General features: G+C 40.5%; 1 protein-coding gene across 4 annotated transcripts in view; it reads left to right on the forward strand.

Moving 5' to 3' along the window:
- The window catches only part of GPD2 (glycerol-3-phosphate dehydrogenase 2), a 120,161-nt gene that overhangs the window by 51,901 nt on the left and 51,616 nt on the right, over positions 1-16,644 (forward strand). For 3 of the 4 annotated variants that reach the window (XM_049804608.1, XM_049804587.1, XM_049804598.1), the window contains 8 exons: positions 1,614-1,748; positions 1,995-2,170; positions 2,690-2,821; positions 3,283-3,441; positions 6,583-6,695; positions 6,791-6,869; positions 6,996-7,094; positions 11,448-14,189. In XM_049804608.1, coding sequence (XP_049660565.1) covers positions 1,614-1,748; positions 1,995-2,170; positions 2,690-2,821; positions 3,283-3,441; positions 6,583-6,695; positions 6,791-6,869; positions 6,996-7,094; positions 11,448-11,573 — 1,019 coding nt within the window. In that variant the 3' untranslated portion in view covers positions 11,574-14,189. Of the gene's footprint in view, positions 1-1,613; positions 1,749-1,994; positions 2,171-2,689; positions 2,822-3,282; positions 3,442-6,582; positions 6,696-6,790; positions 6,870-6,995; positions 7,095-11,447; positions 14,190-16,644 lie in introns of those variants that run through there. The other variant, XM_049804616.1, reaches the window with a different exon arrangement.

The following is a 16,644-nucleotide window of genomic DNA, read 5'->3' on the forward strand; positions in this document are numbered from 1 at the left end:
ATTTTGCAAGGTATTTTACAGAACTACATTATGAAGTGTTTAATTCTTTTGAATGAAACCTACCTAGGTGCACGCTGTTTTTCACATATGCAATTAGCAGTGTTTATAGATTGCTTGTTATTGAATTAACAACTGTGCTGGCCATATCAACTCACTGCAGACCTGCCTTTTTGCTGCCAGAGACAGTGCCAGGGTTATCAACTTACACAGGCTTGGATGTGTTCCAACTGTTTAATTATAGTGTCACGCATGCTGCTTTTTCTAGTTTCATTAGTTTATAAACGTAATATGGTATCTTATTTCTGTGATTAACACTTCATTTTGGCAGGTTAAACATGCTGGCAGAGCACCATTGATTTCTGAAATCTATTTTGTGTTCTTTGGGGGATATTTTTACACCCTTTTACTGATTTTTCAATTATCATTTATTTGAAAGTTGTATGAAAAAAACCAAACCAACCCACGTTCCAAAGACTTCAGTATAAAGCAAATCAGTCAATTTTTCTATTGCAATTTAATAAGCAACAAAATTAATTTCATTAAATTCTCTATTGGTCCTATGTTTTATGTACTTTAAAAAGTGACTTTTGGAGGCCAGGGTATTTTTCTACAACTGTTAAGGGCTTTTGTGATGAACAGATGCCTTCAGGTTTTCTTTCTGAGAAGTCAGGGTTGGCTTTAGGTGTATACTTGTAACTGGACAGGAAGCGGAGGAGTAGCACAGGGGAAGAAAGTAGTGAACAGCCGTTTAGTCAGGCTTCTTGTGGAGCATGACAGCGTTGCTGAAGCAGGGGTAAGGAGGAGGCAGAGAAGGCAGGGCTGGAAGAGGTAGTTGTGTAAGATATGTGGACTTCTGTTGGGTGGTTTTTGACAAGTCAGCTGGGCCCTTTCAGGTTGCCATGCAGTAAAAATGCTGGCATGGGGTACAACCTTTGGGGATGTGCTACAGCTGACCACAACCCTGCCATTAATTTTTCTCCTTGTGTATATGTGTAACTGCACTTACTATAAAGGAAAGATCACTTGTCAAGAGGAAAACTTGGAAAAATAATCTATAAGCTAGAGAAAAAGCTTTCAAGTCCTAAAAGCAAATGTTACGCTAATGTGGAACAAACTTTATTTTGGTTTCTGAAATGTAATGCAAGGACTGTCCTGTCAGCACAAGCAAACAAGGAGAAGACTTGGCGCTGGGGTGTGTGTGTTGGTTGTGGTAGGGTTTGGGTTTTGAGTTTAGGGTTTTTTTGAGCTGATCGGTGAGTTTGACGGTTGAGTCTCTCTTGGTTGATCAGTTCCCGGGATATCTGTGTTCTGTTAGATTTTGAACCAGTGTAAAAAATGGACCTATCTGTCTCTGACTTTGCTTTGGGCTACAGAATATTACTGATACTGATCAGGGCAGTGCTATTTTTAATTCTGTAGCCCAGCTTATTTCATTACTTTGGAGAATCTTCTCCAGCTCTTTGAGTTGCTCAACTAACAAGCATGGTGTGGTGCAGTCCTTGTTTCACAGCGAGTATCTACATGGAGGCAATGCCACAAAGACCACAGGAGGGATATGAGATAAATACCCATCAGTTCCTGGCTGACTTTGGCTGATCTTTGGTTCCGGACAGTGAGAAGAGGAGACGTGTTGGCAGCGTGGAGTGGCATTCGTCCTCTGGTCATAGACCCCAACTCCAAAGACACGCAGTCGATATCCCGCAATCACGTCGTTACCATTAGCGATAGTGGCCTTGTCACGATAGCAGGTACTGGAAGGTCTCTTAAGGTATAGCTTTGTTGGGCTTCCTCAGTGTATTTTATTGAAAACTTTTTTCGTTACAGGATGCTCTTTCATGTTCCTTTAACTAGATAATGATCTGTTAGTGGTAGCATGACTGGCTTGTTGGAGCAAGTCTAGTAAGAATAATGTGATATATAAAATATATATAGTACATACCAATTTCATATTCCACTTGCTTTCCCCAAATAAAGAAGTAAATGTGTGGTTACAGGTGGGAAGTGGACAACCTACCGTGCCATGGCGCAGGACACCATTGATGCAGCTATTCAAGCGCATGATCTGAAGGCAGGTTCCAGTAAGACCATTGGACTGCAGCTACAAGGGGCTGAGGACTGGAGTCCCACTCTCTACATTAGGTTGGTCCAAGACTATGGACTTGAAAGTGAGGTGAGTCATGGTTTCTGTTGATGCTCTGATGTTTCTGTGTCAGGGTGTTGTTTTCCCACTAAATCTAATGCCAGCATAACTTGTACAAAGGTCTGTTGAGCCCGATAAGAGCTTATTATCTGGCCAGGGCAAAGGTAGTTTTAAAAAAAATAAATTCTAGTAATTGTTTTTCTTTTCTTCTCTTTTCCCTTCCTCCTAATCTTGAGTGTTTCCTGTGTTAAAGTGTTACGGCATGCTAGGGTCTGTCTTCCTTTGAGCCCAACAAAATCTATACTTCAGGTGTGATCACAGTGTAGCAGAAGAGTTGGAGCATCATTAGTCACAGTTACATTGATACATACATACTGGTGTCAGTGCTGGTTTAACCCATTCACAACGCAAGTAGTTTCCTCCCACACAATCAAAATCTAATACCCTCTTCAGCCTATTTGTTATTGGTGATAAGAGAATTGACAAGAAAAATGTGTGTATATTTGATGTGCTTTCAAAAGCATATTGAATTTCTTTTCAACTCCATAGGTCGCTCAGCATCTAGCTTCAACATATGGGGACAAGGCTTTTGAGGTGGCCAAAATAGCCCAAGTTACAGGAAAGAGATGGCCTATTGTTGGAAAACGTCTTGTGTCAGAATTTCCTTATATTGAAGCTGAGGTATGTGGAAGAACTACATAGTGTTCTTTGATTCTCTTGGGATAAGCAGGTTCTAGAGCAGGGCTGTCTCGCTCTGTAAAACATCTCCATAAACCCTTTCATTTGGTGAGGTCCAGATTTTTTTTTTCTGTTCTTGTTTTTCCTGTTCCCCGGAGCATGCTTTACTTTTATGTTTATATGTTTATATATACACATATTAATATATTTATATATAATTAAATATTTATAGAATGTCTATTTTTTTATTTCTTATATACGTGTTTGATCCCAGATGCGTTTTACAAAATGTTCCAAGGAGAAGGGAGCTTTTTAAATGCTTCTCTTGGTTGGGTGGGAACTAGTTATGGAAAATTCTTTTTGTATAGCCAGCCCAGCAGTGCCATTTGTGATGCTAAACATAATTTCTGACAATGCCTGTCTACTTTCTCATCTGCATTTTTCCCCTTGTCTTATTGTTCTAGGTTGTCTATGGTGTTAAAGAGTATGCCCGCACGGCAGTGGATATGATTTCCCGACGTACTCGCTTAGCCTTTCTGAATGTGCAGGCTGCAGAGGAAGCCCTGCCAAGAATCATAGATATAATGGGGAAAGAACTTAACTGGAATGAGCAGAAAAAAAAGGTACAAAGGGCCTTTTTCATCTGAAACTGTTTTGTTTTTCTTAAGTAGTTTCCATGTTAACGATCTAAATTAGTTGAATAGAAAACTTCAAGTGATGCTTTATTCCTGAGAGAATGATTCATTTGGCATATTTCATTACACAGACTTTATCAAAATAGCTGTGAAATGAGTTGGTATTGGCCAGGGGGTGGAGGGAAAAGTGAAGATCTGTATCCTGTTGTTCCCCAACTTTAAAAATGAAAGCAGTCTTGGCATTACTATTCTGTTCCTGTTCAAATATTTTGTTTACTGACACTTTTCAAAAGATCTGCCTCAGAAAAGGGGGATCTTGTAGTCCGTGTCACTCCTTTTTGTCTGCTCTGTCTTCTGAAAAGTGATGAATGCTGAGTTTGCACCGTTCTCTGGCCTAAATTAATGTTTAAGGTCATTGTTAGCTTCCTTTGCCCCCAGCGGGTCTGTGCTCAGACATGTGGGGGACTCATCTCACTTTACTTGTGGTGTTGATAACAGGCTGTCTCTATCTAAGCTAGTCTCTGTATGTCTGCTCTGTAGTAAAAAAAGTCGGCCAGATGACTTACCCTAATGAGGGTATCTGCTGTGCATGCATTGAATTTCACCCTATGGCCTTGTTTAGATGTCCACAAACTGTCAGGAGTACCTCAGATAACTAGCTTAGATGTAGACATCCCGCTTACTGACATGCATCCTGCCCCTTCTGAACTATCACATCATGTAAGTTACCAATTACCACTTCTTTCTGTTGTCATAAAAAGATAAATGCCCAGAATACCGGAGGCTGCGCTTGTAATGCTGTCCAGAGTATGGTGGAGGAAAGGCAGCGCAAGGAGTGCTCTACCCAAATGGGACACATGGTTTGGGACTACTTGCACGCTGAAGCAAACAGAACCTGTGAATGCTCACCTAGCTCTTCCATTCCAAAGGGGATGGGAATTTTCCCTTGGACTGTTTGTGAAACCTTATAGCCAGTTAGAAGTTTGATTAACATTCTGGAAGGAGCTCCTTTGAATCCTGCTATCCAGAGGGCCTGCTGTGATCCTACAGCCTCCCCACAGGAATGCATAAAGCAAGGGATACCATCATGTCACAGTTGTGAGCCGCGTTGCTTGTCTGCATGTATGTTGAGCAACCTCATAGTCAGAGGTGTTTGACTGAAGTTAGAGGTGTCTCACCCTTACCCAGTGAGATTTGCTCATGTAATAATTTACCATCTTAAACAAAGCTGTATCAGTTCTTCCATAACAGTAGATGAGAAAATGGGAAGGTTGCAAAGCAAAGAATTTGAAACCAGCATGATGTTAGGGTTGCATGGACAGCCTTAACTCCAGTGGCCCACAGCTGGGGAGTTAGACACCCATTCTCACCATAACCTGCAGGAAGGAAAATTAACAAGTACTGCATGCACCTTAAGACTTACAAAGCCGTGTGTGGCTTGTGTGAGCTCACTAATGCCAGCAGGGCAGCCCCTGCGTTCCCTAAACATTCACTGGGGTTTCTTTTTGAAAAGTCTCCTTTTCTTTCAAATGAGATGTCGTGGTTTAACCCCAGCCAGCAACTGAGCACCACACAGCCGCTTGCTCACTCCCTTCCCCACCCAGTGGGATGAGGGAGAGAATTGGGGAGAAAAAAGAAAAACTCATGGGTTGAGATAAAGACAGTTTAATAGGACAGAAAGGAAGAAAATACTAATGATGATAATAATAACATGACAATAATAGTAATAATAAGCGAATTGCAATATACAAAACAACTGATGCACAATGCGATTGCTCTCCACTTGCTGACCGATGCCCAGTTAGTTACCGAGCAGAGATGTCACATGGTATGGAATACCCTGTTGGCCAGTTTGGGTCATGTGTCCTGGCTGTATCCCCTTCTACCTTCTTGTGCACCTCCAGCCTTCTTGCTGGCAGGGCATGAGAAGCTGAAAAATCCTTAAGTTAGTATAAACTTAGTGTAAATACTTGACTTAGTATAAATACCTGGCAACAACTGAAAACATCAGTGTGTTATCAACATTCTTCTCATACTAAATGCAAAACATAACACTATACCAGCTACTAGAAAGAAAATTAACTCTATCCCAGCTGAAACCAGCACATGAAGCTAAAAACCCCCTGAGTTACTGAGCACCTCTTCTGCAACCAGTCTTGGGCCATTTTGAAGTGCTACATTTTTACAGCAATCTTGCATGTGCTATATTTCAACTTGACGGACGAGGCAATTCAATGCCTATCCAGAAGAGTATTCTTTAATTTAGATCTTATAGTAAGACCATTAAATAAGTCTTTGTTGGTCTGGGACTTTAAGGCTAATTTGTGTGCTTTTATTGAAGTATGTAAGAGTAGTCTGGTATAGTTCACTTGGTCTCCTAATACGCCTTCACGAACAAGTCTTTGCTAGATGAAGTGGCTTACATGTACGTGCCTAGGAATCTTTTAATGCTACTGCGGCCGTTACTTAGCATGCTTACTCTTGTTTGTTAACTGCAGTGCGGACTATTTAATATTGGTGCCCATGTGGCAGATGATTGTATCACTTCTAGAACAGTGTTTGGTGTACCCATCTCTGTAGAAAGAACTCTGTTCTACAGTACTTTACATTATGTCAGTTGTTTATCACTTATTAAAAACCTGGCTATGGAAGACCTTGCACCAAACTTTCAGGTAATAAATTAATTTTACTACCATCAAGAGAACTAGTTTAAAACATAAAGAACCTGCCTGGTGTTGAGCCTCCTGATTTTTTTTGCTGATTCTAGACAGGTGAAACATTGCACTAAGATATCAGCTGTGAGTTAAATGGCATTTTGTAGGCCTGACCTGCAAGTGCCATTCTTCATGAAATAGGTAGATATACCATATGTGCCTTTTAGAACCATACCATGCCTTCAGTGTTAACACAGTAATTAGAAGTCTTTACTAGACTTGATATCTCTTTTCAAGACTAAAATGTGCCTAAGGTTAACTTATTTTTTAAATGCTTTTTAGCTACCGTATGCTTAGGTTTTGGATATTAGATAAATTCTAGTTAAGTGGAAGAAGCTAATAAATACTACATTAAAAATAATTGTGTAAGAACTTGCTATTCCTCAGATATACAGTTTTTCTCTTTTTGTTGTAGGAAGAACTTGAAGCTGCTAAAAAGTTTCTCTATTACGAAATGGGCTACAAAGTAAAATCAGATCAATTAACAGACAGCTCTGAAATCAGTCTAGGGCCTTCAGATATTGAAAGGTAAGTAAAGTAGAAGAGTTCCCTATGCTGCTATGAATTAATACCAGTCATTCTTCTGAGTGCAGTTTTTCCCACTGATAATCCTTATCTTCCAGGTACAAGAAGCGATTCCACATGTTTGACAAGGACAAGAAAGGTTTTATTACTATACTGGATGTGCAGCGTGTCTTGGAGGTAATGTTTCCTTGTGTTCTTTTAGTTTCCTCTTTAAGCCTCTTATCTAAATTTTAGAGTGTGCCATAAATAGTGTAATAGTGAACAATCCAGTTGACATACTTCTGTACTTTTTTTTTTGTCTAGAGCATTAGTGTGCAAATTGCTGAAAACACACTTCATGATATTCTAAATGAAGTGGATCTGAACAAAAATGGACAGGTTGAGCTCAATGAATTTTTGCAGGTAGGTGTTTCTTTGTTACACGAGAGGCTGTAACTTTAATGAACAAAGGCATAGGTATTTAATTTTTTATCTCTTTGTTGAAGGGCTGGGTTGGAGACTAGGTGAGTGTTACTTGGGTAAACACTGTAGTGTTGATGCTATTTGCCAAATCACAAGTGACACACAGAGCCATCCTCAAGCAACTTTGAAATTCAAGGGGTTTTTTTTTTATGTGCAGAAACAATAAGACCCAAAGAACAGGTCCAATTTACAAAGTATACTACAGTACAGACCTGAATTTGGCTTTTTTTAATATAGAAATGCTGTTTAAATATATTCAGAATGATACAGTTGTCCACTGCACTGGAAGGTATATGGCACAGTTATGCACACCAACATTTATCTGGGTCTGTTAAGTGGTTAATAGTTTCTAAACTATTTTGAATATTTTAAAGAATGAGCTTGTGGTTAAAGCACATCCAGTCCATATAATCCCATTTTAACTCCTGGATTGGCTAACATTATGTCAGTTTGTACAAAAGACATTACATTGACAACCCATATATCTGCTTTTTGAAGGGCGTTAAAATAAAATTAAGGGAGCTACTGAAACATTTGTTTGCCCAGCTCCTCTTGCATATGCAGTTTGCCAGCCAGCTTTGTTTTTGTAGAGTCTTTCTTGGTGTGGTATTTCAAGTGACTGCCATGTCTTTCCTGCATGGTGGCAATGATGAATGCCGAACATGAGATAAATTAATGCTGGGGATTTTGGTCAATGTCAGGCCTTTCTTCACTGTGTCAAGTTAAACAAACAAGATCAAGGCAAAGGAAATGGTAATTGTCTCTCTCGAGATGAGCTGTAGATAAGAGCAGCATTGTTGAATCTAAATGCAGAAAATTTTCACAGGTTGTGTCCAGCATTAGAAAAAAGGACTATTTATTTGCCTAAAATGCAGCAATTTAGTTGGGTAACTGAAATGCACTTGGGAAGGGGAAAAATAAACCCAAACAAACCATGGGGGCAGAAAGAAGAAACAGTGGCTTTGGGAGTTTGTGCTTATGTGTCATGGTTTAACCCCAGCCAGCAACTAAGCACCACACAGCCGCTCACTCACCCCCCCCCCCCCCCCCCCCCCCAGTGGGATGGGGGAGAAAATCGGGGAAAAAAGAAGTAATACTCGTGGGTTGAGATAAGAACGGTTTAACAGAACAGAAAAGAAGAAACTAATAATGATAATGATAACACTAATAAAATGACAACAGTAGTAATAAAAGGATTGGAATGTACAAATGATGCGCAGGGCAATTGCTCACCACCTGCCGACTGACACCCCGCCAGTCCCTGAGCGGCGATTCCCGCCCCCACTTCCCAGTTCCTATACTAGATGGGATGTCCCATGGTATGGAATACACCGTTGGCCAGTTTGGGTCAGGTGCCCTGGTTGTGTCCTGTGCCAACTTCTTGTGCCCTGGCTGGGCATGAGAAGCTGAGAAATCCTTGACTTTAGTCTAAACACTACTGAGCAACAACTGAAAACATCAGTGTTATCAACATTCTTCTCATACTGAACTCAAAACATAGCACTGTACCAGCTACTAGGAAGACAGTTAACTCTATCCCAGCTGAAACCAGGACATTATGTATTCACATATATGGGAAAGTCACAGCTGTTTTTCTGGCTATTGCAAAAGGGTCTCCCTCTTATCTCTCTTTGCATATGAAAATTTTTATTTGGGGGTGGAACCCACCATTTACTGCAAGGGCTGTGTTAAACTATAATTTGGTTAGTTTGGTTACATTGTGGTTAAGAAGTTGAAAGAACTAGTAATTATGTCTTCTGTGGATTTTTGGTGGCTTCCTGGGGTTTTTGCTTTACTGTGCTGAATAGTCTCATTAGGGGTTGCCTCCTTAAGACATAATATCTGTAGAATATAAATGACAAGTTGTTGTTTTGGTATAGTTTCACAGTTACGTTTGTAAAACTGTGTAACTCTGTGGCTACTGGCTTCTCCTATACGTTTCACAATGCAATCTAAATATTTAACACCAGTGTTGGGCACTGCAGTAATGATCACTTGTGCCTATGCACCTCCTTCCTGTAGAGGCAGAGAGCAGCACATGGGGAGCTGCTGCATAGCCAAGTGCTAAGTAGGAAGTATGGTAATAAAATTAACAGGAGGTTGCCATGGAAGGAACAAAATACATTAAATGTTTGTTTAATTTTTTTTAATGGATCTGTTAAGTCAGTTCCCAATACTTTCATGTTTGCTTTCTGAAAACTTTCAAGTAATTGCGTTTTACCGCAGAATGCTTGTGGAAAGCCATGTGCAAATATTTGTGGATGTTTATATTAGAATATAGGAACACGTTGTACCAGGGTGGCTGCGTAGCTCTCCAGGTGGGGAGCAGAGCAATGCCAAGTGCTTTCATTTGGCCAACTGCAGATTACCAACATAACTCAAATAATGGTCTTGTGAGAACTGGTCCCGGCAGACACCAGTGCTTACAGGTGTTTCACAAAGAGAAAGCGGACTGCATTGATCAGTGTTTAATATAAACAGGTCGTTCCACCGTGGCAGGGAGGCAGAGCTCTGACCGTGTTTAGGTGCACACAGAGCTGTCTTATGGCAGTGACTGTTTTTGTGAAGACTTGAATACAGAAGTCTAGTGCTGCCGTCATTTATGCTCAAGAAAGGAGGGGGACCTTGGGAACTAGTTTCGGTATGTAAAGGCAAAAAAAACCCCCATGTTAAATGAGAAGGAAGCTTTTTCTGCAACAGCAGATTTCCTCTCGGGTCCTGACAGACCCATGTACCAGAAACTCTTGTTTTCATGGCAGTGCTGGAGGATCAGCCATTTTTTTTGTGGTCACCTCCCCAAAGAGCATGCAGTATAGTCAGAGCAGACAGACGCAAGACTGGCAGTCGGGTGTTATCGTCAAGCAGGGTGAATGGGTGTGAGGGCAATGCCTCTCCTCTTAGGGCTTCCCAGTCTGTGCGTAGGGATTGCTCTAAGTGGGGAGGGAGGCGAGGGAGAACACCAAGCCCAAGCAATGGTGACCTTCCCTTGCTGGCTGTAGCTACTGCTCTTACTGCTGCTTGTCTTCTCCTTTCCAGCTCAGTCATCTGTCTTGCCTCAGGGCTGCGCAGCATGATCAAAATGCCTTCAAATGCAGGGAGGTTTTTCCAGCCTCGGCTGGGTCTGTAAAGCATGGGGTTCTCTTTTGTCCCTTCCCCTCCCAGGTACTACTTCCAGCTTTCACGGGGTTGATACCACATTTGCATAGGTCCAGCTGCAGATATAATTAATAGATTTTCCTATGGAAGGGAAGAAATCTAAAGGATTCTTAGCACTCAATGGGAGTAAGAAATTGCATTTTCTAAGTGCCGGCTGCTTTCCATAGTAGTCTTTGACAAGCTGACTGCATGTAATTTCAAGTCTAATGCTCACTTTATCCATGGGATAAAAAAGAATTAACTAAAATCTTAGTGCTAGTATGTGTTCGTTAAGATAGAGCTGAGTCCAGTTTCAAGGACTTAAAGGCAAATTAGTTTTAAAAGTCTATAAAGGAATTTGGATTTGAAAGAATTGTGGAAGTCAAGTACACTATCTCTACAAAGAAGGGCATATCAATGAAAAAGGGTATGGTCCGGGGTCAGTTGTAGATCAGGAATGGTGTTCTTCTATTAGCTAGATCTTACAGATATTTAAAAAAAAAAAAAAAAAAAAAGGCACGTGTGAAATAGACGGGTTGTCCTACATTCTTAAATGTCACTGAAAAACCCTGGTGTTGATGGTTGCCTGCACTGTTACTTCCAAATGGATTGTATTTGGTACTTCTCCTCTTCCTGCCACCCATGCCTTGCCAAGACCTTCATTGATATTTCTGGAACATGTAAATGAGCTTTGAAGTGAGTCTTTGAAACCATACAGCAGTTTTGTTTCATATATGGAAAAATCAGTTCTGTATATTCATTAATTATTTTGTCCAAGAGCCAGTAGCAAGTGTTATCTCAGCCATTTAGACTGGAACTGTGTCGGTGTCCGCCATCGGTGGCTCGGGGGCAGGACAGCCAGCCGTGTCCGTACACCTCTCGTGCAGAGGCGTTAATAGCACCAAGTTGCTATTAACTCCACACACCAAGCTGCGTGGAGTTAGTAGCACCAAGCTGCTGGTGTCCTGTGGCCCGTAAGCCGTACTGGTGGAGGGCTTGTGTGGTGTCCGCTCTGGGACTGGTATCGGCTGCGGTTACCCTGCTGTCTCTCTGGCTGCTCTGCTTACTGAGGTCTTTCTGTGAGGGGCTGTACCGGTCAACCTTTACTCTTTGTCTTGCAAATGAGTTAACAGGATGCTCTCCCTCTTGTGTCTTAAGCTCATGAGTGCTATTCAGAAGGGCCATGTGTCTGGAAGCCGGCTGGCTGTGCTCATGAAGACTGCAGAGGAGAATCTGCATCAGAGGGTGGTGATTCCGGTGGACCGGAGCGGTGGTGGACTGTGAGTTCAAGCACAACATCTGCTCACAGCCACGGCTAACGGAGACGTGTAGCTGCGTCTCTCTGCTGAAAAACATTCCAGTGCTTCTGATTGTCCTTGCTTGTTCAAGATGACCAGTATCTGTCCATTGGTGTAGCTCTTACAAAAATACATTGGTGCATTTTTTTTCATTATTAATGGTTTTCTGTACAGTTCTTAATACTCCAGTATGTGGCCTTTTGGATTGGGTGTTCTTTAGTCACAGGGGCTTATTAACAAAGAGTTCAGGAATACAGTCTAGAAAGATTTGGGTGCACACACAAGCACGTGTGCACATACTGCCTTGTTCATTAACTTTCATATCACCTTTACCTCTTAAAGAAAATGATGCTCAGAAAGTGAATCCTGCCTTTAAATGCATTGCATTGAGTTTTACAAATACGCGTTTAGTATTTAAAAGCTGCTGATCTGTCTTCTTCAACAAAGAGCAAGAGAGGGAAAGCTGATGTTCTGGATTGGAGATAGTATCGTGAAAGGAACAAAACTGATGCTTCCTGAGGTAGTGATTACTGTGAAGAACTGTCATGAGCCTTCTGTAGGTGGTTGGTTTTGCTCTTTCGAGTGCTCTGTTATTTCAGTGGTACCAATACTTGGCCAGACAAAAATATCAGCAGTATGAAGCTGGAAAACTACAAGACATCTTGATTAATCACCTAAGCTAATAATTTAGTTAAAAGCTAGGGAACAGCTTTCCTTTCTCCCATATTAATAAAAATAAGCTTCCTTTAATAAACAGCATTGTCTAGCAGGTGGTGTTTTATGCTGTAAAGTGCTTCATACTGTTTCCAGTATGTCTGGTTTTGGACAAACACTGATGATATGTAGAATATGGCAGTTTTTGATAGCATAACAGTCTTAATTGTTTATTTAAAAATGCTCAAACACAAAGTGAAACAATGAAATTTGTCATGCATTCCACTAACTTTTCTATAAAAGTGAAAGGGCTATTTTTCAGCAGATTAATGAAAAAAACCAAACAATTAGGACCACTCACTTGAGCTGTTTTCAACAGTGTTGTATCTGGCTATTTGCCTTTCTATTTTTAGATTGACTAGGTTCAAGATCAGATGGAAGATTTCTGCCTAATGTAGAACAAGGAAGGGAAAAATGTAAGAATGTTTCATTGATGAATTTCTCATTCTGTTATATTCTTGAATATAAATACCAATTTACAACTAAAACTTCAGTTTCAAGGTGTCAGAATTTCTATTTGTGTAAAATCCGATATATTTTAACTGATGTCACCACTTTAATGGAAAATAACAGTACAGGAATGAACAGCAAAGATTACTTTGATATTTTAAAAGGGAAAATGATTACATACAGGAGGTGGAGATGCTGAGGAGTGTTAGTATGTAGCATAGTAAGTACAGATGTTGCGTTTGGCTGGAGACGCAGAGTCCTTTTAAAAAAGAATAAAAAATTCAGGTGTTTAATAGTAGTAGGTAAAAAAAAAAAAGGGGGGGTGGGGGACAAGCCTCACTTAAAATTCAGCAAATGGTTATATTTCTGTCAGTCCAAACAATTAGTAAAATCTGGAGGGAAGGAGACAGTCTCGGGTAAAATGCCTTTTAGATGTTTTTTGCATGTTAAATTTTTTTTTGGACGCTGCCTTGTACCAAAATGCAGATAGTGTTACGGCTTTTTTGCTTCGAGTCGTGTGCTAGTGAGGCATAGTCTATGTGAATGAGGAGTTAGCATATTTGACAACGTAAGAATTCTATGAACAAAGGGGTTTGTTTCTGTGGTCCTGCAAACTTTTCTTTTTGAAATATGTTTCAGTATATTCAGGTAAAGTATGTAATGTTTGACACAGCTTCATATTTCCAACACCTGTTTCAAATAAGAACACAGTAACAGATTTTGCATATACTGCAGAATTGGAGGGAAATGAATGTACAATACACAGGTTATTTTGGTTCAGTGAGCAAGGTAAGGAGGGAAGGGGTTTAGGATTCTACTGTTAACAACAGTTTAAGGAAAAAAAAAAAGTAAGTAATGAGACCTTTTCCAGGCCACGTAAAGAAAAATATTTACAATATTTAACATCTTTTGTATGGTTTAAAGAAAAATTCTCCTCCACTCCTCTATAAATGGCACTGTTAAGAATTAATAATACAAGTTTACCTGTAAAGCCAGGATTTTCTGCTTTGTACCCAAAGTATACTCTTTGTTCTCTTGTTTTAGTAATATTGCATACAGAATGTGACTTTGGGATTTTCTTGGCTATATGTGTGTCCTCCGATATGAATTTGCTTTGCATCTTAGGCACTTTACTGTCATGCTTCTTTGCTCTTTTGTATGGCACAGCAAGATCTTGTATGCCTACCTTGTGTAACAAGAGAAGATTGCATGTGTTACTTAAAACAGCTAAATCTATACATGGAAAAAATCTAGAAGTATTTATTTATCACCTCTCATCTGTTTTCAGGAATGTTGGCTTTGTTGTTTTTTGGTTTTATTTTCCATGTGAATGTACTGTAGAAAGAGTTGTAAAATGTCACTGTCTAGCATTGTTCTGATTCTAGGTGGAAAACCAGCAGCAATGTGATTTTTTTTTTTTTTTTTTTTTTTTTTTGAGGTGGGAGTTGTATTTCTGGATGGGGGGGGTTATTTTGTGTTTTAAATAAACTACACCTGTGGGGGAGGGGATGTGTGTACATGCAGCGTGTTTATATATGCGTGTATCAATACGTGTATATATGTACACACATACATACACACTGCATGTTTTACATGTGGCACTTATGTATTTTGTTAGGTTACTGTTCTAGACTGAACTGTTAAATACTGTGTTTGAGGCTGGGTTGTCATTTTTATAACTGTCTTGGTGTTTTACTGCCATTATTTATTACTTTTGATATACAGAATGAGCCGCATGCATTTATAGAGCAATAAGAGGATGTATTTAATGTGCCTTGTTTTTAACTGAGTAAGAGCTGAAAGCATGAATCAATAAAACTGATTAAAAATGGTCCCTTCACTGGCAGTTTGTTATGGCAGTTACAAAAATAACTTTGATTGGCCTTGAAAAAGTTTATTTTTAAAGGAAAAATGTTCAGATAGATGCTTCTTAGTAAACATAACATAATTTTGTCCATGCTTTCCCATTTTAGCTCAGAATTTAGCACTTCATAGTTTAGAAGTGAAAATTAGGAGTTAATACAGCACTTAGCATTCTCGGGACGTAGGAGCTGTGTGCGTTTGCCGATGACACGCAGGGTAAGGTATTCTGCACTGCCATCTCATACTAAAATTACAGCCAGCCAATTGGCCTGGATTTTGGGGGGGGGGGGGGGGGGAAATGCCAGTTGCAAGTGTTCCTTTGCACACTGATGAATTTTATCATAACCAAAATCAATAGAAATGAATGGAAGAGATTTCATAATCCATTTTGATCATTTTACATGTCAAGTTAGTCCAGGGTTGCCATGTGTTGATAAATGTTCTGACAGAAAAAATGCTATATATTTTCATTGTCAGTAAATCAGTAAAGCTGTTATCAGTTTTAATGCAATTTTTATAATCTCCATATTATTTTATAGGTTTTAATTTACACTTGTAATAGGGATATTCCACAACTGCGATGTAGCTGTGCTGAATACAGGGGCTGTGTATGTGCAGCCAGAATAGCTCCCCTCCGCACGTCCCCCACAGAAATAAACAGGACCGATACCTCCAGAGTATAATTACAAAGATTATGAATTTTATCTAATCTGTGGTGTGTAAGTAGTATGTCAGAAAACGTTTGCTACAGTCATCTTTGTCCCAAATATTTTGCAGCACTAAAATTGCCTTGGGTCATGATCCTGAATTTGCTACTCGGCACAGAACTGAAACAAATAGGAGTTTTTCTAGAACAGTATTTTGGGGCTGGGTTCCCTTGCTTTGCACGATTTCTCCACTGAATGTTCAAAAATTCAGATTTATTGCAACTTATGTTCACTTGCGTTCTGCAGCCTGTTTTAGAAATATGATATGGAATATCATAGCAACATTAATATTTAAGCGTTGATGCCTGAGCTGGGTGTTTCCCGTGTCAGATATGAACTGATTGCATCTTTTGAGGAGAGAAAAACCACCTTCAGTGGGGATGAATCTTTGCTGCTAAGTAAGTGTTCTTTCTCCTCGCTGAAAAAGAGGGGTTTTCGGATCTGTACGTGTGTTCAGCCTCAAGGTTTTAGTCCTCGTTCCCCTATATACCCCCCCCCCCCCCCCCCCCCCCCCCCCTTTTTGCATGCCTGTACCCTGACACAGGAGCGCTGGCTGCACAAAGCATGTGCATGGCTGCTGTGGCTGGAGATTACAGGCTGTGTTTCAGAATCGATACTTTCTTCGCTCGGAAGATGCCGCTGATGCAGGCATGCGCTGGGATAATCTCGCCTCTTCTTATTTTGCAAATAAAAGTGGAGATTAAATTTTGCTCCCCTGAGCAAGCCTTTAGCTTGCTCGTTCTTTTCACAACAGTCTTGTGCAAGGACTGTCACGTATGTTAGATTATCCAGGTGGACATGAGCAGGGGGACTGGTTTCTGTAAAATTTTCGGAAGTTTTGACTGTGTATTTCACTGAACTTGATCCTCAGCAAATGCCAGCCTCGGCCACCGTGCTTTGTCTGCCTCCTCTGAACCATCGCAGCCCGAGACTGTTCAGTGGAACTTGACAGGCTGGGGCTGTGTTGAAACTTTTCAGGTTTCGGCAGGTGAGGCTATTTTTATTCCGTGGCAGCTGTGATTTTTAGAGCTACACCTCGCCGGCCCTGGTGCGGTGGGGCTGTGCCTTCTCTGTGCAAATGTCTGGAATAGGGCAGAGCTGTAGCTGGATGCGTGTCGCTTGTTCTCCTCCGTAGGCTTTATTTAACTAAATAAGGCAAACTTGGTTCTGTCTTACCAAGATACCGTAATCTGTTTGTCCAACCGATGTACATGTAATTAGGTTGATCAGTAAAACTGACACAAGTGAAGGGAGTTGGGTCGGTGTAACCCGATTCGAAGGTCCCTTACAAAGGCAGCCTGCCTGCCTCCCCAGCCTCCTGCC

Source organism: Accipiter gentilis, chromosome 1, assembly GCF_929443795.1.
Source record: "Accipiter gentilis chromosome 1, bAccGen1.1, whole genome shotgun sequence".
NCBI classification, from domain to species: Eukaryota; Metazoa; Chordata; class Aves; order Accipitriformes; family Accipitridae; genus Astur; species Astur gentilis.